This window comes from Cnephaeus nilssonii, assembly GCF_951640355.1.
Source record: "Cnephaeus nilssonii genome assembly, chromosome: 5".
NCBI lineage: Eukaryota > Metazoa > Chordata > Mammalia > Chiroptera > Vespertilionidae > Cnephaeus > Cnephaeus nilssonii.
The window spans coordinates 29,916,905-29,941,772 of record NC_137076.1 but is presented as its reverse complement, the minus strand read 5'-3'; the positions used below and the strand labels follow the sequence as shown (position 1 = coordinate 29,941,772).

Below are 24,868 nucleotides of genomic sequence, written 5' to 3'. Positions count from 1 at the left end.
CACTGGTTGAATGTAGACCTATGAACCAGGGGGTCACGGTGTGATTCCTGGTCAGGGCACATGCCCAGGTTGCAGGTGCGATCCCCAGTAAGAGGCATGCAGGAGGCAGCCGATCAATGGTTCTCTCATCATTGATGTTTCTATCTCTCTCTTCCTCTTGGAAATCAATAAAAATATATTTTAAAAATCCACATGACCCCTGTAGATGGTAGCTTGGCTGGACCTTCAGCGGGGGTCCCAGCACAGGGGACCCCCATCTTGGCATGGGATGGAGCAGCTCTACCAGCCAGCTCAAATTCAAAGCTGGAGGCCTGAGGCTGCTGAGGGGTCACAGCTAAGAGGCCCAGGTGCACACACACACACATGCACGTACATGCAGGCACATACACATACACACGGTGCACTTGCATGCACTCATGCAACTTGCACACATATGCATACACACAGTTGCGCACACAGTTACACTCATAGCGCGCACACACACACACACACACACACTTGCATAATATGCATACATATGCACACGCACACTCCCAGGCAGGACTGCAAGGGCTCTTGGGCGCAGTCTGGGGAGTTAATTGCCTCACATAGCCTCAATCCTGAACATGCCCAGCCCAGATGGTTAATGAGGTTACATGATGTAGCAGCTATCCTGAAGCCACCATAACCCAAACCCACCAACATCAGGCTCTGCTCACTGCACTCCATGCACCACTGAGCTCACCTGCATGCCCTGCCATCCCCTGCCAGGCCCTGTGCAGATCCTACAAACATGCCAGGATGGTCTGAGGTCAGGGCCAGCTGTGCAGGGCCTTTGCACATGCCACTCCCTCCCACCTTGCTCAGTCGTAGCCCTGTGCCTGGTTCCTCCTCTGCCTTCCACAGCTGGTGGCCTAGTGCAGTGGCCGGGCTGGGGTCAAGCCTCGGCCCCACCACCAGCTGGCTGTGCACACAGGATAGCTATCTCCATCCCACCTCTGAGCCTCTTTCCCCAGCAAAAGGTGGGGAGACGGCCCCTCCTCCTCCAGGGCCCCCGTAAGGACAGAACAGGGTAATGTAGGTAGTGAGTCCAGCTGGTTCCCAGCATGGTCAGTGCATGGCTCATGGACAATCTTGACTCATCTATAGCAGTTCTCATCTGGGATGACTCTGCCCTTAGGGGACACTGGGACATGCCTGGGGATATCTGTGGTTATCACGACTGGGGGTACTGGTAGCATCAAATGGGTAGGGAGCAGGGATGCTGCTCAGTACCCCACAGCGTCCAGGAGAGTGCCCCACTGAGAACGATAAGGCCTCAGTGTCCACAGTGCTGAGGAAGGGGACATGCCACAAGTCTGTCTCCCTGACCAGACCCGCAGGGCAGGATCAGGTCGGGAGGCGGAGGCTGAGTGGGTGCAGTCAGGGGACAAGCTCCTCTCTATGACCTGGCCATTGGCATGGCCACCTTTTATCTTTGGGGAAGCAATGCTCTCAGTCCTGCCCACTGGGGGGTTCTGGGTTGGTATCTTGCTATAAAGGGGCTCTCTCATCCCGTCATCTCCATATCCTGTGCCACCTTTCAACATCTGCCTAGTTGTGCTTCACACAGTGGGTCCAGCAGGAGGGAGGGGACCTCTATGTTTCCCACATGGATGGACAATGGCCTGAATCCGCTGATCAGTGTCTGCCAAGAGGGAAACACCCTGGCCATAGCTGTGCGTCATCTGTCTGACCTTCGCCAGGCCTGGTGGGCAGACACCGCTGTGCCTGTGTACAGACCAGGAACTGGCCACAGACAGGCTTCTGCCTGGTTTGCTGTCATTGCTCGCCTTCTGTGCCAACTCCCCTGCCCATGTTCACACCTGGCAAGAGGGTGTGGGTAGAGACAAGAGCCGGAAGCCCTGGAAGCCCCGCCAGCCGCACCACCTACGTGTCATCCGTCTCGATGGCCTCCCCACATGCGGCCCCGCCCTGGATGGACTCCATGGCTGTGGAGTAGAGTGCCTTCTGACCGAGCGGCCGCTTCTCATCTGTCGTGCTCTGGGCACCCTCAGCCTGCCACTCCCGCTCCTGCTGGTCGATGTTGTGCACACCCAGGAGCAGGCTGTAGTCCATGATCTTGAAGCTCTCCAGCACCTACCGAGTGTGTGTGGGGGAGAGCGTCAGGACACACGCCCTGTCCCCATACCCCTGCCCCCAAACCTGGTGGTGACTTCAAGCTGCGCAATCTGCATCTCTGTCCATTCAGTCTCCACAGCCACGCAGGGAGACCCTATCGCTATCCCATTTCACAGACAAGGAGACCAAGGGTGGAAGGCCAGGCTGTGCAGCAGGCAGATGCAGCAGAGCTGGGATTGGCCCCATAAGGTGGCCGAGGGTGTGGGTGTAACCCTAGGCCAGGCTGCCTCTCTGAGCCAGGACAGAAAGTTTCCTCCCCTGAGACAGAGCAGCTGGCTCTGCGCTCCCACTTCCCTGGCGCCAGTTGGGGAGCCTGGGTGCTATGGATGCAACACCCAGTCCAGCTCCACGGTGGAGTCCAGGCACATGACCATCAGGCTCGGGGAATGAGCCCCCAGACGCCGAAAGGCCCTGAGACATCCAAGTGGTTTTCTGGTGACACTGTGTAAAGTTTTCCACGGGGTCTGGGAGTTGGGGGCAGGGGGCTGAGGGGACAGGGACACAGAGCAGAGGACAAGAGAGGACCCAGCCCAGCCCCTGACAGCTGAGGGTCTTGGCAGGGACGCCTTTGCCAGGTCTGTTTCCTCATTGCTAGAGGGGGGAGTGGCCTGACCTTCCAGGCTGTGGGAAGGGTGGGGGTGGGCGCAGGCAGACTGAGATTGTAAGAGCTCGTGAAGACCCTGCAGAGCATTCTTTATCCCTAAAAAGCACCTACTGTGGAAGAGAGAAGCATGGAGCCAGTGAGTGCTGGGTGGTGGGGCAGGTTTGGACTGAGATGCCTGTTAAGAGAATGTGGATCTGCTTCTGTGGGTTTGGGTTGTGTGGTGGGAACACAGTCTGATTCAGGACACAGGGATGAGGGGAGCAGAAGGGAGCCTGGTGCCGGGCTATGGATCTCGGGCTCACACTGCACTAGCGTTCACCACCAGCATCGCCGGTTCACAGACGGGAAAACTGAGGCTCAGAGAGGCTTAGGACCACACAGGGGCATGCGTCCCCAAGGTCCCCACCCTTAACCACCTGCACTCGCCAGGGCAAGGGAGCCGCTCGGGCCCTAAGTTCCTCCTTTGCAGTGGGACTGGGGCAGCGGGGCTGGGGCCACAGGCTCACCAGGCAGTCCCGCTGCAGCGTCTTGACGAGCGCAGAAAAGGTGTCAGCGTCCAGCAGGAGTCCCTCAGGCATGTCCTGGATGAAGTCCAGGTCCTTGTAGGTGGGGATGCTCTTCTCCCGTTCCTTCTTGCTGGCCCGCCGCTTGTATGTGGAGCCCTTGAGATCAAACTTGAGGTGCATCTTGACCATGCGTGGCAGGATGTTGTTCATGACCACCACACGGATGTTCTTGCCCCCGGACTGCACGCAGTACAACCCATAGAACTTGGGCAGGAGCGTCCGCGGATTCTGGTTGAGGTTCTGGGGGGGTATGAGAGAGGGGAAAGTGTCGGTAGAAAGCAGCTAGGAGGCCACGCTCTGCCTGGTAGCCACTCCCACACACCCTGGCCACATACACAGCCACTCAGATCTCAGGCCAGAGGTCACCTCCTCAGGAAGCCCCCCTGACCGACCACCTCCTTCCCCAGCACCACAACTTTACACGGGTCACATCAGCCAGTTTAATTCTCTATCTCCCCATCCAAACGGAAGCTCCAGGAGGGGCTGTTTCTACCAAGCCAGGTCCAGAGACATGGCCTTTCGATAAAGAACTCTATGGGACCCCACGAGGTGTCTGGGCCCAGCTTCCCACCAGGTCAGACTAGGTGTCCCTCTTCCCCAGCCCACCCGGGGGTTCCCCAACCCCAGAGCAGGCGTTGGCAAACTCCAGTCCGAGGGCCAACTCCATCCAGCTGCCTGTTTTCATACTAATGGTTTTATGTTAGTGAAGAGTTGAAAAAACATACAAGAAAAATAGCATTTTGTGACATAACTTCATAAAATTCACATTTCAGTGTCCATAAATAAAGTTTTATTGGCACTCGGCCTGCCTGTCCGCTCAGGCGCTTTCTATAGTGGTGTTCCTGCTGCAATGGCAGAGCTGAGCTGTAGAGACAAGCTGTTGGCTCACACAGCCGTTTGGCTCTTTACAGAAAGTTTGCTGGTCCCTGATCTAGGGGACACAGGGGTCCCACCAAGATCACACATGGCAGATGAGGGATGCCCTAAGGGGAGATGGTTACAACCTGGGCAGAACACCCAGAAGGGTCTGTCCCCATGCCCACCAGGTCTGCATAGCAGGGCAGTCAACACTCAGGAGCCCACCTGAGTATAAGGACCCCCACTCCCTACCCTGCCCAGGGGCCTGATATGCCCTTTTGAGTCCTGAGTCATACCAGAATGGGGATGCCCAAGCAGCTGGTCCTTTGTGAGGTGCCAGCTGGTGGCCCAGCTCCTCTTCCCCCGTGCCTCTGAGTCACCAAATGCCGAAGCACTCTGTCCATAAGCCACAATTTCTGGACCAGGACTCAGGGACATCAGTGGGGTGGAGAATGGGAAGCCAGAGCCTAAACAGAAATTCCTGCTCACAAGTGTGGGGGGATTGCCTGAGGGGGTCTCTGAGGGTGAGGCCATGAGACCCAGGAAGAACCTTGGGGACCCATCTGCCAGGGCCTTAGAGCCTTTGCTCCTGTGAAAAGGAGCTAGCTGGGTGTAGAGCGGAATTGCTGCATGTGCCGAGAGGAAGAGGGGTATAAGGCTGAGGGAGGCAGACAGGGGCTGGAAGGAAGTCCAGGGCACTGCCCCCAACCCCTGGAACCTTGCGGAAACCCATGACCCCTACCATGTAGTAGCCGGGCAGCAGTTTCTGCAGGAACTCTGCCTCTTTGTGCATCACCGTCTTAATGATGAACTCATCGTCGCTGGTGACGTAGAAGAGGGAGCCGCTGGCGCCAGGGTTGGACAGCTCGATCAGAGGCTCATTGCACAGCGAGTACTGGAAGGGGAGTGGTGAGTGGGTGGGGGGGTCCCACCTGTGATGAGCTCATAGGAGACAGTAACGTCTGCTTTGCTGGCAGGCTCTCTCCCTCCCTCCTGTGTTGAGGGAAAGGGAGCCCCAGCCTACAATCAGCAAGGAACTGAGTCCCGCCAATGACATGAACTTGGTATTGGCCCCTTCCCCAGTCTAGTGTCACATGAGACCCCAACTACTGCCCACCTCTTGATTACAACCCTGAGCAAAGAACCCTGCTAAGCTGCACCCAATTCTCGATCCACAAAAACTGTGCAGTTACAGCCAGGTGGTGTTTTGAGCCACTGAGTCTGTGCTAACTTGTTACAAAGCAACAACCGACTAACACACCTACCAAGTAATCATCTGGCCGGATGCCGAAGAGCTCCCGGAAGTAACGGAAGGCGACAGGTGCATAGGTCTTGAACCTGAAGTCCTGGAAGTGGTGAGCGGGAGTAAGGTTGCTGCCTTCACTGTGGAGGAAGGAGGGAGGAAAGCCTGTGAGGGATGGCGCCTCTGGTGCTGTGCTCCACGGCCTTCCCTAAGTGGCCACACTGAAAGGCAAGTTGAGGCTTCCAATGGGACCGAGCGCTGTGGCCAATCTCAGGAGACCCAGTATCCACTCTCCCCTCCTTCCTTGGCAAGAGTCCACAACGTGGCTGAGCACATGACCACCTGTAATGAGACCACTTGCCAGCTCTCTTGCAGCTAGGTGTGGTCAAGTGACTGTACCCGGCCAATGAGCTGTGAGTAGGCCAGAAATGATGTGTGTCATTTCCTGGTTGTGCCCTAAAGGAAAGGGGAATGTGCTACCCTTCCCTTCTCCTTCCTGCTGTTAGAATGCAGATGTGACGGCAGAAGCCTAGGCAGCCGCCTGGGCTGCTGATTAGAAAAGCTGCATATTGAGGATGGTGGAGCAACAAGAAGGAACCCAGGACCCACCTGACCAGCCCTGGATTGCTTATAGGTTTTGTGTGTGTGTGTGAGAAAGAAAAACAAACTTCTATCTTTTTTCCCCTATTAAAAAAAACCCACTATTACATTGGCTCTCTCTGACTCAGCAGCAAACTAATATCCTAATGGATACCGAGTCAGACCTCAAAGTCAAACAGACACCAGTAAAGGCTATTTGCAGCAGAGAAGGGAGCTCAGAGAATACGAGGCTGTTTTGTATGACAACACTGTGTCTGTTGGGGGAGCTGTTGGGAGGCGTGGGAGCCAGGCCTACCTGGGGAAGAAGATGCTCTCCACAACATAGAAGTCCTGCATAAGCACGTCTCGCTCTGGCTTGGAGCTCAGGTTGCCCACGGTGTAGCCAATGCCCAGCTGGATGGCCCCCTTCAGGGTGGAAGACGTGGTCTGTGGGGAAAGGTAGCCACATCAAGACCTACCCCTGGGCCATCCCCTACCCCAGCCCTGGGCCCCAGGGTCCTACTAGCATTTATGACAGATTTGCGGGTCTCAGGCTAGTCACTTGGCCTGCACACCCACACAGCAAAGAAGTGGGTTGGCCAAGATGCCAATACAATCTCTTATGATACCAAGGCCCATTTTCAATCAAGATTCTAGAACATTCCAACACCTCAAAACTGCCCTGATGCAGCAGGAGTCTATCCACCATTAGGGTTGTTTGGAGGAAGGGGGCACAACGTATGGAGAGACACCCAAACTTCATTTCTGTAGACCTGGGTTTCTTCTACCCACTTTCTAGGTGATTCATATCATCATGATCAGAGAGCAACATTGGCTCTCTGTGCCTCAGTTTCTCCATCTGTAGCCAGGAACGGAGATGACAGTGTGTTAGCTCATGTGAGTGGTCTGGACCAAAAGCTGCCTATGCCTAAGAAGCACTCGCTGTTTGCACTTTTCTTATCACTGTGGTTTACGGTGTCACTGCGCTCTAAGCAGCATGTGCATCACTGAGGAAAGATATCTCCACCTTCAGTCTCTGATTCTGGGCCCCAGCACGCCCGTCACAGGTGCAAATAGCAGGAGGGCAGGCAGGAGTTAGCTTCTGCTCCTGAGCAAGTCCAGCCTCCTGTGTGAGGGTCTCACAGCCTCCAGTTGCCTCTCCTCCTGAACCTCCTCACTGAGAGGGCCTGCTCTACCCGCCATATTCAACTCCCTCAAGATGCCATCAACTGAATACAAGTTTCTCCAGGAGAGATACACAATGGCCAACAGCACAGGAGAAGGTAATCAATACCATTAGCCACCAGGAAAAAGCAAATCAAAACTGCAGTGAGACACTACTTCACATGCACTAGAATGGGTGTAATCAGAACGACGGACACGTGCTGGTGAGGACCAGGAGACACTGGAATCCCCGTGCACAGTCGGTGGGAACGGATAATGGGGCAGCCACTGTGTTAAACAGTCTAGTAGTTCCTCAAATGTATACAAAGAGTTTCTGTGTGACCCAGCAATTCCACGGCTAGGTATATGCTCCAAAGAGATAAAAGCATGTCTATAAAAACTTGCACACAAATTTTCAGAGCAGCATTACTCATAACAACCTCAAAGTGGAAACAACCCAAATGTCCATCGATGGGTGAATGGATAAACACAATGTGTTCACCCACACAGTGGAACATTACTCGCCCATGAAAAAGAATGAAGCACTGACACTCACTACAATGTGGATGGACCTTGAACACAGGGTGCTCAGTGAGAGAAGCTAGATCCAAAAGGCTATACAGTGTGTGATTCCATTTATGTGAAATGTCCAGAACAGGCACATCCAGAGATGGGAAGTGGGTAGGGGGACAGGGAGTGACTACTAATAGGGATGAAGTATCTTTAAAAAATATATATATCCTATAAAATAAAGACATAGTATGCAAATTGACCGTAACTCCACGACAAATGATGGCGCCCACAGCCAATAAGGCGGGAATATGCAAATAGAGGTGACAAGGCGAGAGGCGGAAAGGCGGCTCTGGCTGGAGCAAAGGCGGTGCCGGGAAGAAAGGCCTATTCTTGCACGAATCTTCATGCATCGGGCCTCTAGTATGTATGTGTGTATATATATATTTGTTTTTTTAAATTTTTTTTAATTGATTTCAGAGGGGAATGGAGAGGGAGAGATAGAAACATCAATCAATGATGAGAGAGAATCATTGATCGGCTGCCTCCTGCATGCTCCCTACTGGGGCTCGAGCCTGCATTCTGGGCATGTGCTTTGACTGGGAATAGAACCGTGACCTCCTGGTTCATAGGTCAATGCTCAACCACTGAGCCACACCAGCCAGACCGGGAGGGGGTATTTTTTAGGGGAGATGGGAATATTCTAAAATTAACTGTGGTGATAACTGCACAACTCTGTGAATACTCTGGAGACCATCTAATTGTACGCTTCAAAAGGGGGAAATCACATGGTGCGTGTACTCTCTCTCAGCAAAGATGTGTATCAGGAAGTACAACTGAGAAAGGGAGGACTAATGGCGGTGGGGTCCAGGCTCCCTGCACACTCTCGTGGCCGGGCCTGGCTCAGAGCTTCCATTACCACCTCATCGCAGCCCTGCTTTCCGAGGGAGAGAGGGATAATTTCCTCTATCACTAGATGAGCAGGAGGCCTGGGAGCTGAGGGCTCAGCCAGGTCACAGGTGACTCCTGGGACCAGGAAGGCCGTGCAGCCTGTGTAGCCTCAGAGCACATCACCAGGCTGCCTGAGAGGATGACACGCAGCAGGGACCTCGCCAGGACTGAGGGGCCCATGACCTTCAGTGGACACTGTGTATGTGCGTGTGGGGCAGATGGGTCCCCTGAACTGCTGAGAGCCCCCCTTCACTCCGCCTCAGCTGGCTAAGGGCAGCGGAAGAACCTTTTTGTAAGTGGTTTCACCAGATGCGTCCACACCCCGATGGCCCAGCTTCCTCCCGTGACCAGGGCCCGGCTGTCCAGTCATAGACGGGGCCTAGAGAAAAGAAAACAGGAAGCATTAGAAGTCAGCAAGGAGGAGCCACTGAGGCCCTAACACTCCAGAAATTCTGGCAAGAGAGGAGCTTAGTCACCGTGCCCAGCTGGAGCCCAGGGCTGGGCCATATGGGTCGTGCAGGGGGAAGCGGGGACAGAAAGCTGTGTGAGCAGGTTGTACACCCAGTGGGCAATACCTCACATCCAGAAGGGCCCACATGCAGACCGGACCACCAGCTCCTTGAAAAAGCTGGAGGCTGACAGCCCCAACCACCCAGGCCTAATTTTAGGGTCTTTCCCTCAGTTCTGCTGACATTGGAGCCAGGTCATTCTCTGTGGGGGAATTTCCTGGGTACTTTGGGCGATTAACCAGTATCCCTGGTCCCAACCCACTCAAAGCCAGGAACAACCCCAGTGTGACAAGCACAGATGTGCCCAGACATCATTCAGTGTCCCCTGGGGGCAAAACATCCCTCTGGGCTGAAATGATTACAAGCAGCATCCCCTCCTGGGAGCAGGCCCAGCTCGTGCAAGCTCTAGGGGACAGCTGTGGCAGGTGTGACATTGGCCATCCCAACCAACTTGTGTGAAAACTACGGGCCCTCATGTGTGACGTCACAAGAGGGGGACAGTGGAAGGGGCAATGGGAGCCTGGAGGGACACAGAAGCCAGTTTAGAATCAGGGGCCAAGGCCAGCCAGCAGACAGGAACTGAGTGCCTCTTTGGTGGCTCCACCTGTCACTGACATTTAAGAAGTACCTACTATGTATCTACCATCATTCAAAAATCTCACTTAGTCCTTTCGGCCACCAGCCCAGCCGGCATTGCCCCACATTAGTTCCGGCAGCCCTCAAATACCCTCCCACCAGCCATCACTCCTCAGCTTGGCTCCAGTGTGTTCTGCACACTGGCCACTAGGGGGCAGGATTCCTTCAGGAACCTTTTGTTGCTGCCCCTGCCTCACACCTCTCACTGGCTCCCTATTGCCCTTGGAGCCCCTAGGCCCACCCATCTCCCTCCCACTGTCCTGCGATCTCAGTGCACTGCAGGGCCCCAGCAAGTGGACAATGCCCTCCTTAGAAGGACTCACACAGTGACTGGCATCAGGGGATAGGGACAAAGGATGCGTAGGCGGGACTCCTGCTGCCACAGGTGCAGACACGCCCCTCCCGGGCTTCTCCTCCTGTAAAATGGGGCTCAGACACGCCCCTCCCGGGCCACCTTCTGGAGTGACAGGAAACTAACCGCAGTGGGGACCCCACCTGTACCACCCTCGCTGAGGACAGGCAGCAGGGCCCACGAACAGCATGGCGGCATATATGCATGAGTGGCTGTCACCAGGGAAAGCTCTCTAGGAACATGGCTGGAAGAGGCTGAAGACAGTGGGCTCACAGGCGTGGAGAATGAAAAGGACCCTGTGCTCCCACGTGGGCTGCTTAGGGACACTACACTAAAGGTGCTGCTAGTCAGGCACTGGTCAGGCACCAACCTCCTGGCAAGATCCTCAGGGACTGGCATTTGCCCAACTTCCTTCCCACCTCTCTGGCCTCCCCTTTCTGGCCTACCCCTCCCTTTCCCTCACTGGCCCAGGGCTGAGTTCTTGGGCCTCATCCCTCCCCCACCTGAACCCCTCCCTGAACTCCCCATGCTGGCAGGTGGGTGGGATTTTCACCCATCTCACATCTGCCATCATTTGGGCCCCCGAGAGGTACAGTGAGGTGCCCAAGGCCACAGAGCAGAACACAAGCAGGGCTGGGTGCTGTCTTCTGGAGGAGGCAAGTCAGGATAGGACCCACAGACACTCACCTCCGTCAGAGCCGTCTTTTTCTGGGCCAAACCTGAGGAAGAGAAGGGAGACTTCAGACTGGCAGCAGGGAGTCCAATCCACAGGGCCTACCACCAACCTGCACCTGCCCATGCAGGGGCTCCAAGGGGGTTCGGGCCACTGTCACCACGCTCCCCCTCTGACACACAGGCGCCTACAACCTCACTGGGTATTGTGTTCCTAGGGAGGACCACAAGAACCCCTTGTGGGAAAGGGGAGCATAGAGACAGGACACACTGAGATGGCGGGATGACTGGATGCTGGGTACCCCCCAGGCAGGAACAGCAGGAGAGACCACCCCCCAACTCTGACCCACCATTTACCCCAAAGACATCAGGTCCTTATTGGAAAGAAATAAGGAACTGCATTTACAAAGTGCCACCCTTCCTCTGCTGGTAGGAGCAGGGCTTAACCAGGAGACAGCTGGGTCACCAAGAAATCAGGGAACCCGGAGGGTCGAGGTCGGGATGATGCTGTGGGGAGGGCCCAGGGCACTGGGGAGCCATGGTCAGTCAGCAGTGGCTGGGGCCCCCGGACAGAGCAATGCTTCCAGCTCCATTGGCCCTGTCTCGGGAGCCAGCTATGGAAAGCCAGCCAAGGACTGGTTTTAGCACAGCTTCCAGGAGCGCTCCCCTGGCCTAAGAAAGCTCACAGTGAGAAGGCGGGCAACTTTCCTCCTTCAGGACCATTCCCTCAACTCCGGTTCCCAGAAGGGAGGCCTCAGGCCCGCCACTGACCTGAGCCCTGGTGCCCTCACCTGGAAAGTGGCTTCTGCTGAAGGTCATCTGTTCAATGAGGGTGGTCAGCAGATATGCCCCCTCCCCACAAAAGGTGTCCACATCCTGATCCCAGAATGGGATTTGCAGGCAGAACTGAGCTAAGGCCCCTGGGATGGGGATGACCCTAGATCCCCAGTGGGCCAGTGTCATCACAGGGTCCTTATAAAAGGCAGGCAGGAGGGGCAGAGTGAATGATGGAAGAGGCTGCGTTGCTGGCTGTAAAGATGGAGGAAGGGGCCACGAGCAAGGATGTGACGCCTCTAGAAGCTAGAAAAGGCCGGAAATGGTTCTTCCTGGAGCCTCAGGAAGGAACCAGCCCTATCCATACCTGGATTTAGCTCAGTGAGACATGTCAAACTCCTGACCCCAGATTGGTCAGAGAATAAATGTGTGTGGTTTTAAGGCAAGATTGCAGTGATTTGTTTCAGCTGCAACAGGAAACTCAGTCACTAGGTGTCACCTGGGGGGAAGCAAGTGATGACCAGGACAGGCCTGGCCACTGCTCTCAGGTGAAGATTAGCAAAGAAGATCTTGGGCTTTGACCCTGAGGGAGGTTGGGTGTCCTGGAAGGCTGTGGCTTAGCCATGACATAGGTGCTCACAGGCGCCCTCTGGTGGCTGCTGGGGATGACAGACTTTGGGTGGGTGTGGGGGGTTAGGGCAGGAGCCAGGGACCAAGCAGGGCAAGAGGACTGCCTGGTCTAGGTGGGAGCTGATGGGGTGGACCAAGGTGGAGGCTCAGGAGCGGGGAGAAACGGGCGGATTCTGGAGAGATCTAAAGTTAGGACAGACAGGCTGTACTCACTGGAGGTGGAGTGAAGAGGCAAGGAATCAGAAATGACTAAGGATTTTGACTGGAGCAATTAACGGAAGGAAGGAGCCGCCAGCTGACAGGGGGATGGGCAGGAGCAGGTTTGGGGGGGATGGACAGGCGCACTGTGAATGTGTTGAGTGTGAGACCCCTGTGAGCCCTCCACGTGGAGACATCTAGGGGCAGCTGGACCCCGAGTCTGTAGCTCAGGGGAGCCCTGGCTGGAGACAGGACTGTGGGTGTCATCAGGGTGCAGACAGAGCTGGAACTCTGAGAGTGGACCAGGCAGCCCGGAAGGGTGAGGGTCAGGAAGGAAGAGAGAGGGAGACCAAAGGGGTCCTCAGAGAGAGGCAGGCCCAGTTGAGGGGTCAGGGGTCAATCTTACCCAGCAGAGGAGGAATCCTCTCTGTTCCAATCAGTGACAGTTGCACATTGTAAAGGTACAAAAAATGCTGAACTGTATGCTTAAAAGTGTGAATTTTATTGTATATGAATTCTCTTTCAATTAAAATAAATATAAAACAAACCCAAGCTGACACAGCCATAGGTGCAACCAGGGCAGCAGGGGTGGGGACTCGTGTCCTCTTTTAGCCATGACCACCACCCCAGCCGCACCCTGAGTGCCCACCTGTGTATGTGGGGTGCTGAGACAGCCTAGGACATGGTCCAGATGGGGAAAGTGAGGCTGGGGCGGGGGGGGGGGGGCAACTGGCTGAGACTAAGCTCATAGCCACAGGATCCGACAAAGGGGACTCTGGGCTGGGGACAAAGCCAACAGACTGAGTCACTACCCAGGGCCTCAGGGCGGCTGGACTAAGATACGCCACTTGGATGGGAGTCAGGCCAGACCCTTGGTGCCTACTCGCAGATGTCTGAGACTCCCCACCCCGGCATCCTGGCCCAGGGACGAACCTGGGCTTTGGCACATCCTGAGGCTCTGCCGGTGGCAAGTGGGGGCCGGAAGATGCTGGGAAGCTGACATAATATTTTTATTGGATGCCCAACAGCAGAACAATTAATGGTCTGCGTCTGGGGTGTGGCGAGGGCAGAGAAGGCAGGAAGCCAGTGGTGGACCAGGGTGGAACATTCTAGACCTCGTGTGGGGGCCCCTGGACCCAGAGCCCACCCAGTGGTGACCACCTGAGTCTTCTGCAGCTCCAGGTCCTTCGTCCCAGGGCTGCCAAAGCAGGTCCAACACCGAGGTCCTGGCCTCCTCCACAAATCATACCTCCTATGTGTTCCTGCTTCCCACCCAAGGTGTCTGAATTCTGGGGGGGGGCGGTGCAAGGAATGAACACACACACACCTCAGGGCATTGGCACCATGCCATTCCTTCTGCCCAAAACAAGCCTTCGCCAGGTCTCCCCAATGCCAGCCCTTTGGCCTTCAGGTCTCAGCCCAGCCTCCCCTCAGAGTGGCCACCTAGTCACCTCCCTGTCCTGTTACTCAGGCCACATTCCCGTTTTGCCATCTGCATGTCCTCACCTGCTCTCTGAAATTCCTTTTCTTAACCTCATCATCTGCCCCTGATGCCTGTGAGGGCAGTAGCCCTGTAACTCACGGCCTCCAGAATCTTCAGAAGAGGGGCAACGGCTCAGGGGTGAGTCTGTTGCAAGAGGTCATGCAGCTGTAGGGGGTAGTGGTCACTCCACTGGTTGGGTCAGGCTGGGGATGGCAGAGACCCCACACAGATGTGGAGCTCCTCCCAGACCAAGACGGGACCAAGTATCTTCTAAATGAGCCACCCCATTTTTTTCAAGTAATTAATTTTTAAAACTAACCTGGAGGAGGCAAAGAGCCTGACACGTAAAGCTGGGAGAACAGACCCTATGCAGCCCCTACCTCAGGCCAAGACCTGCCCAAGGCACAATTGTGCTGCCTACAGGTCTGGTCCAGCCACTAGCAGACACCTATGAATGCTTGTTGACTTCTGATGGACAAGGGACAGACAGATCGAGGGACAGAAACAGTTCTCCCCCCTCTGCACACACAAGCCTCGGCAGAAACTGCTTCTTTTACACACACACACACACACACACACACACACACACATACACACACATTTAATTGATTTCAGAGAGGAAGGAAAATGGAGAGAGAGAAACATCAATGATGAGAGAGAATCATTGATAGGCTGCCTCCTGCATGCCCCCCGCTAGGGATTGAACCCGCAACCTGGGCACAAGCTCTGACCGGGAATTGAACTGTAACCTCCTGGTTCATAGGTCGATGATCAACCACTGAGCCATGCCAGCCAGGCCGGAGCTACTTCTTCACATGTTCAATGTGGAAACCAAGAAAGAGAAACTCCCAAAAAACTGTGGGCCCCTAGAACCAAGGAAGGGGGCTTTAACATATGTCCTTCAGCACTAGGCTCTACCTTTAGTCTGTCCAGAATGTGCCACTGCTTCCCACTCCTCTCAACTCCATCATCGCTCACCAGGACCAGCAGTCTCCACAGACCTTGACCACGCTCCAGTCTGTCCTCCTCACAGCAGCCACCAGAGGCCGCCTGTGAGCAAGAGTCAGGTCGTATGTCTGCTCTGCCCACAGCTCGGGAGAGCTCCGTGGGGTAAAAGCTCAAGTCCTCCCCTGGCCTACAAAGCAACTGGAGCCTGCAACCCTGCAAAGCAGGAAGTGGCACTGGGGGCCAGCCACAGGCCCACCTCCCTGATGAACCGGAATGGTCTGGCTAGCCTTTGGGCACAGGAGCATAGTCCCTGGAGAGTATACAGGAGGTGGTACTGAGGCAGCACTGCGTGGGCACAGCAGGGAAGGGAGCTGAGGCACTCAGCTGCCTGAGTCAGACACCATCTAACTTAATGATCTCATTTCACTATCGCATTTTACAGGCGGGAAAATGGGTTTGGAGAAATTTAGGAAGTTACTCAAAAGTGAAAAACCAGACAATCGTATCTCAGAATCCAGAAAAGCAATCAACAAAATTTAACATGAACTTGATGTTCAAAAAAACTATTAAGAAACTGGAGGGGAAAAAAAAGTGAGGGTTTCAGGAAGCACGGCCTTTACTTAAAAATAATTCAAAGCAGCCCAGCTGGTTTTGCTCGGTGGATAGAGCAGCGTGTATAGAGCAGCGGCCTGAGGACTGAAGGGTCCCAGGTTCGATTCCGGTCAAGGGCATGTACCTTGGTTTCGGGCACATCCTCAGTAGGGGGTGTGCAGGGGGCGGCTGATCAATGTTTCTCTCTCATCGATGTTTCTAACTCTCTCTCCCTTCCTCTCTGTAAAAAATCAATAAAATCTATATTTTAAAAAATAATTCAAAGCAAACACTCATGGCAAACAAATAAATATCAACCACAGGATGAGGGGAGTGGCCAAGAGCTTCCACTGTGTGTGTGTGTGGGTGGGTGGGGGGTAGCACTCACCAATGCAATAAGGCAAGAAAAAAAAGGGGGGGCCCTAGTTGGCTTGGCTCAGTGGATAGGTCGGCCTGAGGACTGGAGGGTCCCAGGTTCAATTCCAGCCAAGGGCACATACCCGGGTTGCAGGCTTGATCTCCAGTGTGGGGTGTACAGGAGGCAGACGATCAATGATTCTCTCTCATCACTGATGTTTCTCTCTCTCTCTCCCTCTCCTTCCTCTCTGAAATCAATAAAAATATCTTTTTTTTAAAAAAAGGGGGGGGGGATGAAGATTGGAAAAACAAAATTTTAGAAAATCCAAGAGAACCAACTGACCAACCATTAGAATGAAATGGGGTGCAGCAAGGTGACAGCCTACTTACCCAAGATCATAGTGCGAGTGTGTGAGAAGAGGTGGAATGTGGGGTTTCTGCCCTCTGCACCCACCCCTGCTCTTTATAGGCAACCTTTCCCTGGTTTCATGCTAGGGTTTATTTCTATCTGAAATCAATAAAAATATATTTTAAAACTTACTCTAAAAATAAAATAAAAATAAAGAACTTTCACATTTTAAGGTATCTCAGACTTTTACCACCACTATTAGGTTGGGAAAGGCTAAGAATTCTAGAGTTAATAGCTGATCAGAGTAGTTAACACTGTAAAAACATGTTGAAATATATCAAACTCTAGTTAATGATACACACACTGAAGTGCTTACAGATGGAGTATGCTGATGCCTGCAATTCTGAAGTACATCTAAAGTATTAGCTGGAAAGAGGGAGGGATAGAGGAGGAAGGGAAGGAGGAGGGGAAGGGATGGATAAAGTGAGCACAGCAAAATGTTAATGATAGGTTCCAAATGGTAAGTAGTGTTTCCATTTTTCAATTCTCTCAACTTTTCAGTGCAGTTGAAATTTTTCTCTCTTTTTTTAATATATTTTTTTTACTTCAGAGAGAAGGGAGAGGGAGAGAGGAATATAAACATCAATGATGAGAGAGAATCATTGATTGGCTGTCCTCTGGGGATCAAGCCGGCAATCTGGGCATATGCTCTGACTGGGAATCGAACTGTGACCTCCTGGTTCATAGGTCGATGCCCAACCACTGAACAACACTGGCCAGGCACGGTTGAAAATTTTCTTCATGTAATGTTCCTTCAGGTTAAAGGTAAATTGTGATCTTTGATGCCAATTTTCAAGCATTGGAGAAACACATTTTTAAAGCAGATTCTGCCAAAGGAATGTGAGTGATCACATGGGCAGTAGTGGGCACTACTGGAGCACCTGTGCCAGGCTCTGTGCTACAGGTTTCATACACACTGGCTCATCACATTTCCACCTCAGGGCCTTTGCACTTGCTGTCCCTCTGCCTGGAACAATCTATCCCCACCTCTCTACACAGCTAGCTTCTGTCCTCTGTCACTCAGGTCTCAGACATTTGTGTCACCTCCTGGAGAGGTCTTTCCTGACCACACATTCATTCACTCATTTATTCCAAACTCAGTGAGTGTTTCCTGGATGCTGGGCCCTGTTTGGGGGATAAAATATATGGAGGGGACTAGCTCTTTGTTTAAATATAATGTTTAATAAGAAAATATTTTAAATACCCAGGAAAGGACAGAATAACATAAAAGATACCAATATATCACTGTGTAGGTTACCCATATCATTTTTTGTTTATCCTTTAAGTTAGGGGTCGACAAACACTTTGTGAGGGGCCAGAGGAGACCCAGCGGAGGCCAGAACAGGCATCCAAGGTGAAGGGAAGTGATCTGTAGGTGGTTCTCAAAAGGAGCGATTCTGTCCGCAGGGGACACTCGGTGATGTCTGGGACATCTGTGGTTGTCATGACTAGAAGTGTTCTTAGCACTGATTGGGGGCCAAGGATGCTGCTCAGCATCCCACAGTGCCCAGGATGCCGCCACCCAAGCCAGAGAGTGACCCAGCATGCCATCAGCAGTGCCAAGGGGGGACCCTGAAGTAAATGCAGCGATATAAAAATGTAGAGGACAGGAAGTATGTGGGTGTTCATTATATTATTCTCTGGATATTTACAATATTTCATAATAAAATATTTAGTTGTACTGTCCTATCTAGTTTTGTCTTTTTTTAAACTTCCTTATAATAAAAAGCTACAACACATACACATTCCCCATACAGGCTGGTGCCTTACCAGCCATGTCTCCAACCCTCCTGAAACCAGCAGAGGTAATCGTCCTTGGACCCACTTTACGGCTGGGGAGATTAAGGCTTAGAGGTCTGGGCGAGTTCAAGGCCAAGGAGCTGCAGGGGGTGGGGTGTCCCCTATCCCCCACACATCCTGGGTCCCTGCAGCAACCAGCCACTCCCTCCAGAAGCATTTTGGAGGCTTGCCTGGACTCTCCAGGTGGAGCTGCTGCTTCCCAATGTGCTCCCAGGCTCCTGGGCCTGCATCCTGAAGCCACCTGTTCACCTGTCCTGGTCTCAAGTGGGCTCAAGGACAGAGTTCCTGGCGGTTCAGCACTGGCCTGGCACGGAGCGCTGCTGGCTCACCAGTTTATTGACCAACTTTTTTTGTTTGCTAATCCTCACCTGAGGATAATTTTCCATTGATTTTTAGAGAGAATGGAAGGGCGGGGGAGAGACAGAGAGACACATGGACTGGTTGCCTCCCTGACCAAGGCTAGGGATTGAGCCTGCAACCGAGGTATGTGCCCTTGATTTAAATCGAACCTGGGATTCTTCAGTCCCAGGGCCAACGCTCTATCCCCTGAGCTAAACTGGCTAGGACTGTTGACTGAATTTTGCTGTCTTGGATACAGACATGCCAGATTGTGTGCTATCTCTGAGCCAGTGTCACCCACACTGTCACAGCCAGGGGGACTGGTATTCTTACACAGATTTGGACACTGGGGCAAGGAAACCTGCATCCATTCCCACAGGGCCCCTGGGCTCACTGTACCAGCCCCAGCCTGGGCACTCCCAGCAGTGACCCGCCTACCTCCGACTGCCCCAAGTACTTCCATCTGCCTCCCTCCCTCCCTCCTGTTCCCCCTAGCCCAGCCTGGTGCCCCCTCAGGGGTCCTTCCCTCAGGTCCTCCACTGTTGAGGTTCCCTTGCACTCCTAGGCCCTAGGCCCTGGGCCCTGCCGCTCCCTGCACCTCTTCCTTCCCACCTCCCCTAGGCTTGGTGAATGCTTCCCTGTGCTTCACCTGGGCCCCTCCCTCCAATACTCCACCTGTCATCCTGCCTTCAGTGGTCTCTGGCTCCCCTGAGAGCGCCACAGGGAAGGCCTCCTCTCCCTCACCCACTCAGTGACCCTGCACCAGCCCAGTGCTGGGCACCAATCAGACCTCACTGAGTATCCAATGAGCAAGGAACCTGGAGGGCTGCATGGAGGAGGCTGTCGATGAGCACCATCAGGAGCCTCAGGAGAAGACTTGTGGGAACAGAGCTCACTCACTCATCTTGTAGTCATTCCCTGGAGCTGGACAGCTGACTGAGGGCTGAATGCCCAGCAAAGCCACAGCCTGAGGTGCCTCTGGCCTGCCCTGACCCAAGCAATGTCTGTCTCCTCTCTTTTCAGAGGGGAAAACTGAATCTCAGAGAACAGTATTAGGATGTTTTGTGTTGAATAAAAACCCAACTCATACTGCTTGAAGAAAAAGGTGTATGAGGAGGATATTTATTAACATAACTCGGGCCAGCAAACTACCCTGTGGACTAAACCCACGCACTATTTTTATAAATAAAGTTTTATTGGAACCCACCCACTCATGTACAAATCTCTACAAGGTCAGAATTGAACAGGTGTGACAGAGATCAGCTGGCCTTTCACAGAAAAGCTCGTCTGACCCCAATATAACCAGAGAGGTCAGAGGTGATTGGCTTCAAGTCTGGTTAGACTTGGCACCTGAGGACTCTGTCTCAGTGCTGCTGTCCTCCCTGCTGACCCCCACTCCCCCTTAGGCAGGTGCCTGACTGCCCCTCACAAAGTCCAGGGCTGGTACTAGCTGGTTTGGTTCAGTGGATAGAGCGTCAGCCTGTGGACTGAAGGGTCCCGGGTTTGATTCCTGTCAGGGGCACATGCTCGGGTTGTGGGCTCGATCCCCAGTAGGGGGCGCGCAGGAGGCAGCCAATCAATGATTCCCTCTCATCATTGATGTTCCTATCTCTTTCTCCCTTCCTCTCTGAAATCAATAAAAATATATTTTTTAAAAAGTCCAGGGCTGGGCCCATGGGTCATGTGTAGGGCATATACAGCTCTGGCTGCTAGGCCTGGGTCCCCCCATTCCAGGAGGCAACAGCGCTCTGCCTGGCTGTGGAGGACAGGGGTTCCCCAAGGGGACACTAGGTTCCCATAGAGAATATGCAAATGCAGGCCTCCATTGAGGAAGGGCAACAGCCAGATCCCAGGATGGCTGGACAGAGCACATCCAGGAGAGGGCTCCTCCAGGAGAGGGCACCCCCCACCGATGCATGGCGAGGATCATGCGCTGTCTCAGGACCACGTGAGAGGTTTCTTGGCCCAGTTTTCCTCTCAGATATATTTTTACTTTCCAGCAGCCAGGCTGGCCAAAGACACTGTGCCTAAATTCCAGAATGCTGAGAGCTACAGGGCCCCCTTGGTCTGGCTCTTGCCGTTCACAGGGTGGATGCTCACTTTCCATCCCAGGCCCAATTTCCCAGTGGGGCTGGGTCTAGGTTTTCAGAATCCTAGGACGAGCTGGCTTTGTTTTACACCCAGGCAAAGGTGGCAGGGCTTGCCCAAAGTCCCACAGAAAGTTAGCTGCTGCCCGGCTGGTATGGCTCAATTGGTTGAGCGTTGCCCCATGTACCAAGAGGTCACTGGTTTGATTCCCGGTCAGGCACATGCCTGGGTTGCGGGCTCAATCCCCAGTGCGGGGAGAGGGGTACAGGAGGCAACCGACTGATGTTTCTCGCTCTCCCTCTCCCTTCCTTTCTCTCTAAAAGTCAATAAAAACACACTGGGGGGGGGGGGGGGGGGAAGAATCTTGGCAGCTGAGCCAGACTGGAACCAGGCCTCAGACACTTGCCTGGGCTCTGGGATTATTATTTTTTTTTAATATATTTTATTGATTTTTTACAGAGAGGAAGGGAGAGGGATAGAGAGTTAGAAACATCGATGAGAGAGAAACATCGATCAGCTGCCTCCTGCACACTCCCCACTGGGGATGTGCCCGCAACCAAGGTACATGCCCTTGACCGGAATCGAACCTGGAACCCTTCAGTCCGCAGGCCGACGCTCTATCCACTGAGCCAAACAGGTTAGGGCTGAGATTATTATAGGAACCTGTATGTCAAGGGTTCCTCTGTGCTAGGCATGCGGTAACTGCTCAACTCATGCCTCAATCTGCCCCATGAGGCGAGGGTACAACTTCCCAATTTTACAGATGAGAAGAGGGAGATTCTGGAGCCAAACAAGCTGCCTGATGTGGTGGCCAGCCTCCAGGATGACCCCTGGTATCCACATCCTCCTACAATAGCTGGGGGGTATGACTAACAGATATGGCTAAAGTGCAGCATGTGACTTCTGACGCAGGGTCATAAAAGACACCAACACGTTTACCTTGCTCTTTTCTTTGAAGTTTGTCCTTACTTCATTAGAGATCCATAACAGAAAGTTTGAGCTTAGAATATGCATAACCTGACAGACTAAAAATTGGTTTCTATATACCTGCACATGTGGGTATTTATTTTTAAATATATTTTTATTGATTTCAGAGAGGAAGAGAAAGGGTGAGAGAGACAGAAACAATGATGAGAGAGCAGCATTCATCAGCTACCTCCTGCACGCCCCCGACTGGGGAATGAGCCTGCAACCTGGGCACTTGCCCTGACTGAGAATCGAACCCTGACCTCCTAGTTCATAGGTCAATGCTCAACCACTGAACCACGCAGGCTGGGCACATGTGGGTATTTAAATGTAAATTAGGATTAGAATAGAATTAAATAAAAATTTTGTTTCTCGATTGTATGGGGTATATTTCACATGCAGAGTAGCTCCATGAGGCTGGTGGCTACACACTGGAGAGCACAGACACAGACTTCCATCGATGTCAGAAGTCTTACTACAATGAATAACATAAATTGATGAACAAAAATAGATACAGAGACACAGAAGCATGGAACAGACTGACAAACCTCAGAGGGAAAGCAGGGGAGGGTGGGGGTAAGAGATCAACCAAAAGACTTGTATGCATGCATATAAGCATAACCAATGGACACAGACAGTAGGGGGACAAGGGCATGTGATAGGGGGCGGGAGCGGGCGGGGAGAGGTCAATGGGGGGAAAAGGAGACATGTAATACTTTCAACAATAAATAATTTAAATTTTAAAAAAAGTTTTACTACAGAGTGCTACTATAGACACTTATTTGAAATGATATTGGTGAACATCCAGAAACTTTCTTGCATTTGCATATTTCCACCAAACCTTCAAGTTTAAGGAAGAGGTTTTGTATGTAATTTTTAGCCCTAGTGGGAATTTGTCAAATTTAATTTTCTGTAAGAAAGATGTGTGATAGTATCTGCCTCATTCTTTATTCTTGCATGTATGATAACATCCTATATAATAAAAGGCTCATATGTAAATTGTCCCCTCAACCGAGAGTTTGACCAGGGGGCGGGACCAGCCGGCCAACTGCTCGCGGCCCCTCCCCCTGGCCAGCCCACCCCGATCAGGGCAGGCCAGCAGGACCCCACCCATACACAAATTCGTGCACCCGGGCCTCCAGTATAAAATAAGTATTTAATTGGATATTTATATATATATTTTTTTAACATTTTATTGATGCTGTTAAATCTCACCTGAGGATATTTTTTCCCCATTGCTTTCCAGAGAGAGTGGAAAGGAGAAAGGTATGCGGAAGGAGGGAAGGAGAGAGAGACAGACACACATCGATTGGTTGCCTCTCACACAAATCTAACAACTGAGCAACATTGGCCAGGTGAGATACATTTGATTGTATCTCACCTTGCTCTTGGATGGCTCACTGGGGGAATCGGCCACCATTATGAAAGGACACCCAATGACTTGCAGAACTGAGGCCACCACCAACAGCCACATGCAGGAACTGGCTCGGGAGCAGCCTTTGGATGAAGCAGTCTCAGGTATCAGCTTGACTGTGACCTCATCAGAGACCCTAACTCAGAATTACCTAGCTCAGCCACCCTTGGGTTTCTGAACCAAAGAAACTGTGAGATAGTAAGTGTTTATTATTATTTAAAGCCACTGTGTTTTGAGGTAATTTATTTTCACAGAAATCATCTATATTAATAAAAGGGTAATATGCTAATTAGACCGGGAGACCTTCTGGACATCCTTCCAGACAAAGCCATGGTGGCAGGGCTGAGGCAGAGGTGGTTAGGGGTGATCAGTCCAGGAGGGGAGGGTAATTGAGGGTGATCAAGCTGGCGGGGGGGGGGGGTGGGCAGTAGGGGGCCTGTTGGGGGCGAGCAGGCCAGCAGGCAGGTGAGTGGTTAGGAGCCAGCAGTCCCAGATTGGAGAGGGTGCAGGCCGGGCTGAGGGACACCCGCCCCCGTGCACAAATTTCGTGCACCAGGCCACTAGTCTATATAATAAAACCCTAATATGTCAACTGACCAGTAGCTATGACACGCAATGACCACCAGGGGGCAGATGCTCAACGCAGGAGCTGCCCCTGGTGGTCAGTGCACTTCCATTTCCACAGGGGGAGTGCCACTCAGCCAGAAGCCAGGCTCACAGCTGATAAGTGCAGCAGCAGTGGCGGGAGCCTGTCCTGCCTTCGCTGCAGGTGGGCAGTAAGGAGCAAGGGGTCCCAGACTGCGAGAGCCCCAGACTGCAAGAGGGATGTATGACTGGGGGATCGGGCCTAAGCCAGCAGGCGAACATCCCCCGAGGGGTCCCGGACTGCGAGAGGGCGTAGGCCAGGCTGAGGGACGCCCCCCTCAGTGCATGAATGTCATGCACTGGGCCTCTAGAAGTTAAATAATACACTTGGAGTTTCAACATGGCATCATCCATCTAGACATCTCTCCACCTGCTCTCCTCATTGGTGCCCGCAGGGGCAAAGCCTGTACCGTGTGGTACTGATTGACCCACCCAGCTTTTGCCTGTGTGCTTTCCAGGCTCCACTACCTACACTCTTCCCTCCAGGCCTGGCATATACTAGGTGTTCCATAAAGAGCAAACAAAATGAATGGCTTGAATGCATACAATAAAATATTACACAGGTGTTTAAAAGGATGTGGCATCTCCGAGGCATTTATAGAGACCAAAAACCAAGTCAGACTTAATATATTAAAAAGCAAAATGTAGCCAAAGCTGGTTTGGCTCAGTGGATAGAGCGTCGGCCTGCGAACTGAGAGGTCCCAGGTTCGATTCCAGTCAAGGGCATGTATCTTGGTTGCGGGCACATCCCCCGTGGGGGGTGTGCAGGCGGCAGCTGATCGATGTTTCTCTCTCATCGATGTTTCTGGCTCTCTATCCCTCTCCCTTCCTCTCTGTAAAAAATCAATAAAAAAAATATATTTTAAAAAAAAGCAAAATGCAGCCCTAGCCGGCTTGGCTCAGTGGATAGAGCGTCAGCCTGCGGACTGAAGGGTCCCAGGTTCGATTCTGGCCAAGGGCACATGCCTGGGTTGCGGGCTCGATCCCCAGTGTGGGTGGGGTGTGTAGGAGGCAGCCGATCCATGATTCTCTCTCATCATTGATGTTTCTATCTCAATCTCCTTCTCCCTTCCTCTCTGAAATCAATAAAGAAATAAAAAAAAAAGCAAAATGCAGAAAAACAAAAAACAAATGAACAGCAAAATGTAGCCATGGCCAGTGTGTCTGAATGGTTAGAGCGTCAGCCCATGCACCAAAGGGTCATAGGTTTGAATCCTGGCCGAGGCATGTGAGGGCGACAACCAATCGATGTGTCTCTTTCACATTAAAAACAGGCACAAAGAGCAGCAAAATAGTCCAGAAGAAATCAACTTACAATCCAGAACTAAACCTGTATATTTACAATCAACTGACTTCCACAAGGGTGCCAAGACAACTCAGAGGGGAACAAAATCATATCAACAGGTGATGCAGGGACACCTG

At 52.7% G+C, this 24,868-nt stretch overlaps 1 protein-coding gene across 4 annotated transcripts in view; it reads right to left on the bottom strand.

Annotated features, from left to right (window-relative positions):
* Positions 1-24,868, bottom strand: part of PIP5K1C (phosphatidylinositol-4-phosphate 5-kinase type 1 gamma) — a 57,112-nt gene that overhangs the window by 16,129 nt on the left and 16,115 nt on the right. For all 4 annotated transcript variants that reach the window (XM_079771550.1, XM_079771547.1, XM_079771548.1 and 1 more), the window contains exons 2-8: positions 10,820-10,851; positions 8,922-9,014; positions 6,327-6,457; positions 5,454-5,571; positions 4,931-5,083; positions 3,271-3,570; positions 1,913-2,118 (exon numbers count right to left, since the gene is read on the bottom strand). In XM_079771550.1, coding sequence (XP_079627676.1) covers positions 1,913-2,118; positions 3,271-3,570; positions 4,931-5,083; positions 5,454-5,571; positions 6,327-6,457; positions 8,922-9,014; positions 10,820-10,851 — 1,033 coding nt within the window. The remainder of the gene's footprint in view (positions 1-1,912; positions 2,119-3,270; positions 3,571-4,930; positions 5,084-5,453; positions 5,572-6,326; positions 6,458-8,921; positions 9,015-10,819; positions 10,852-24,868) is intronic.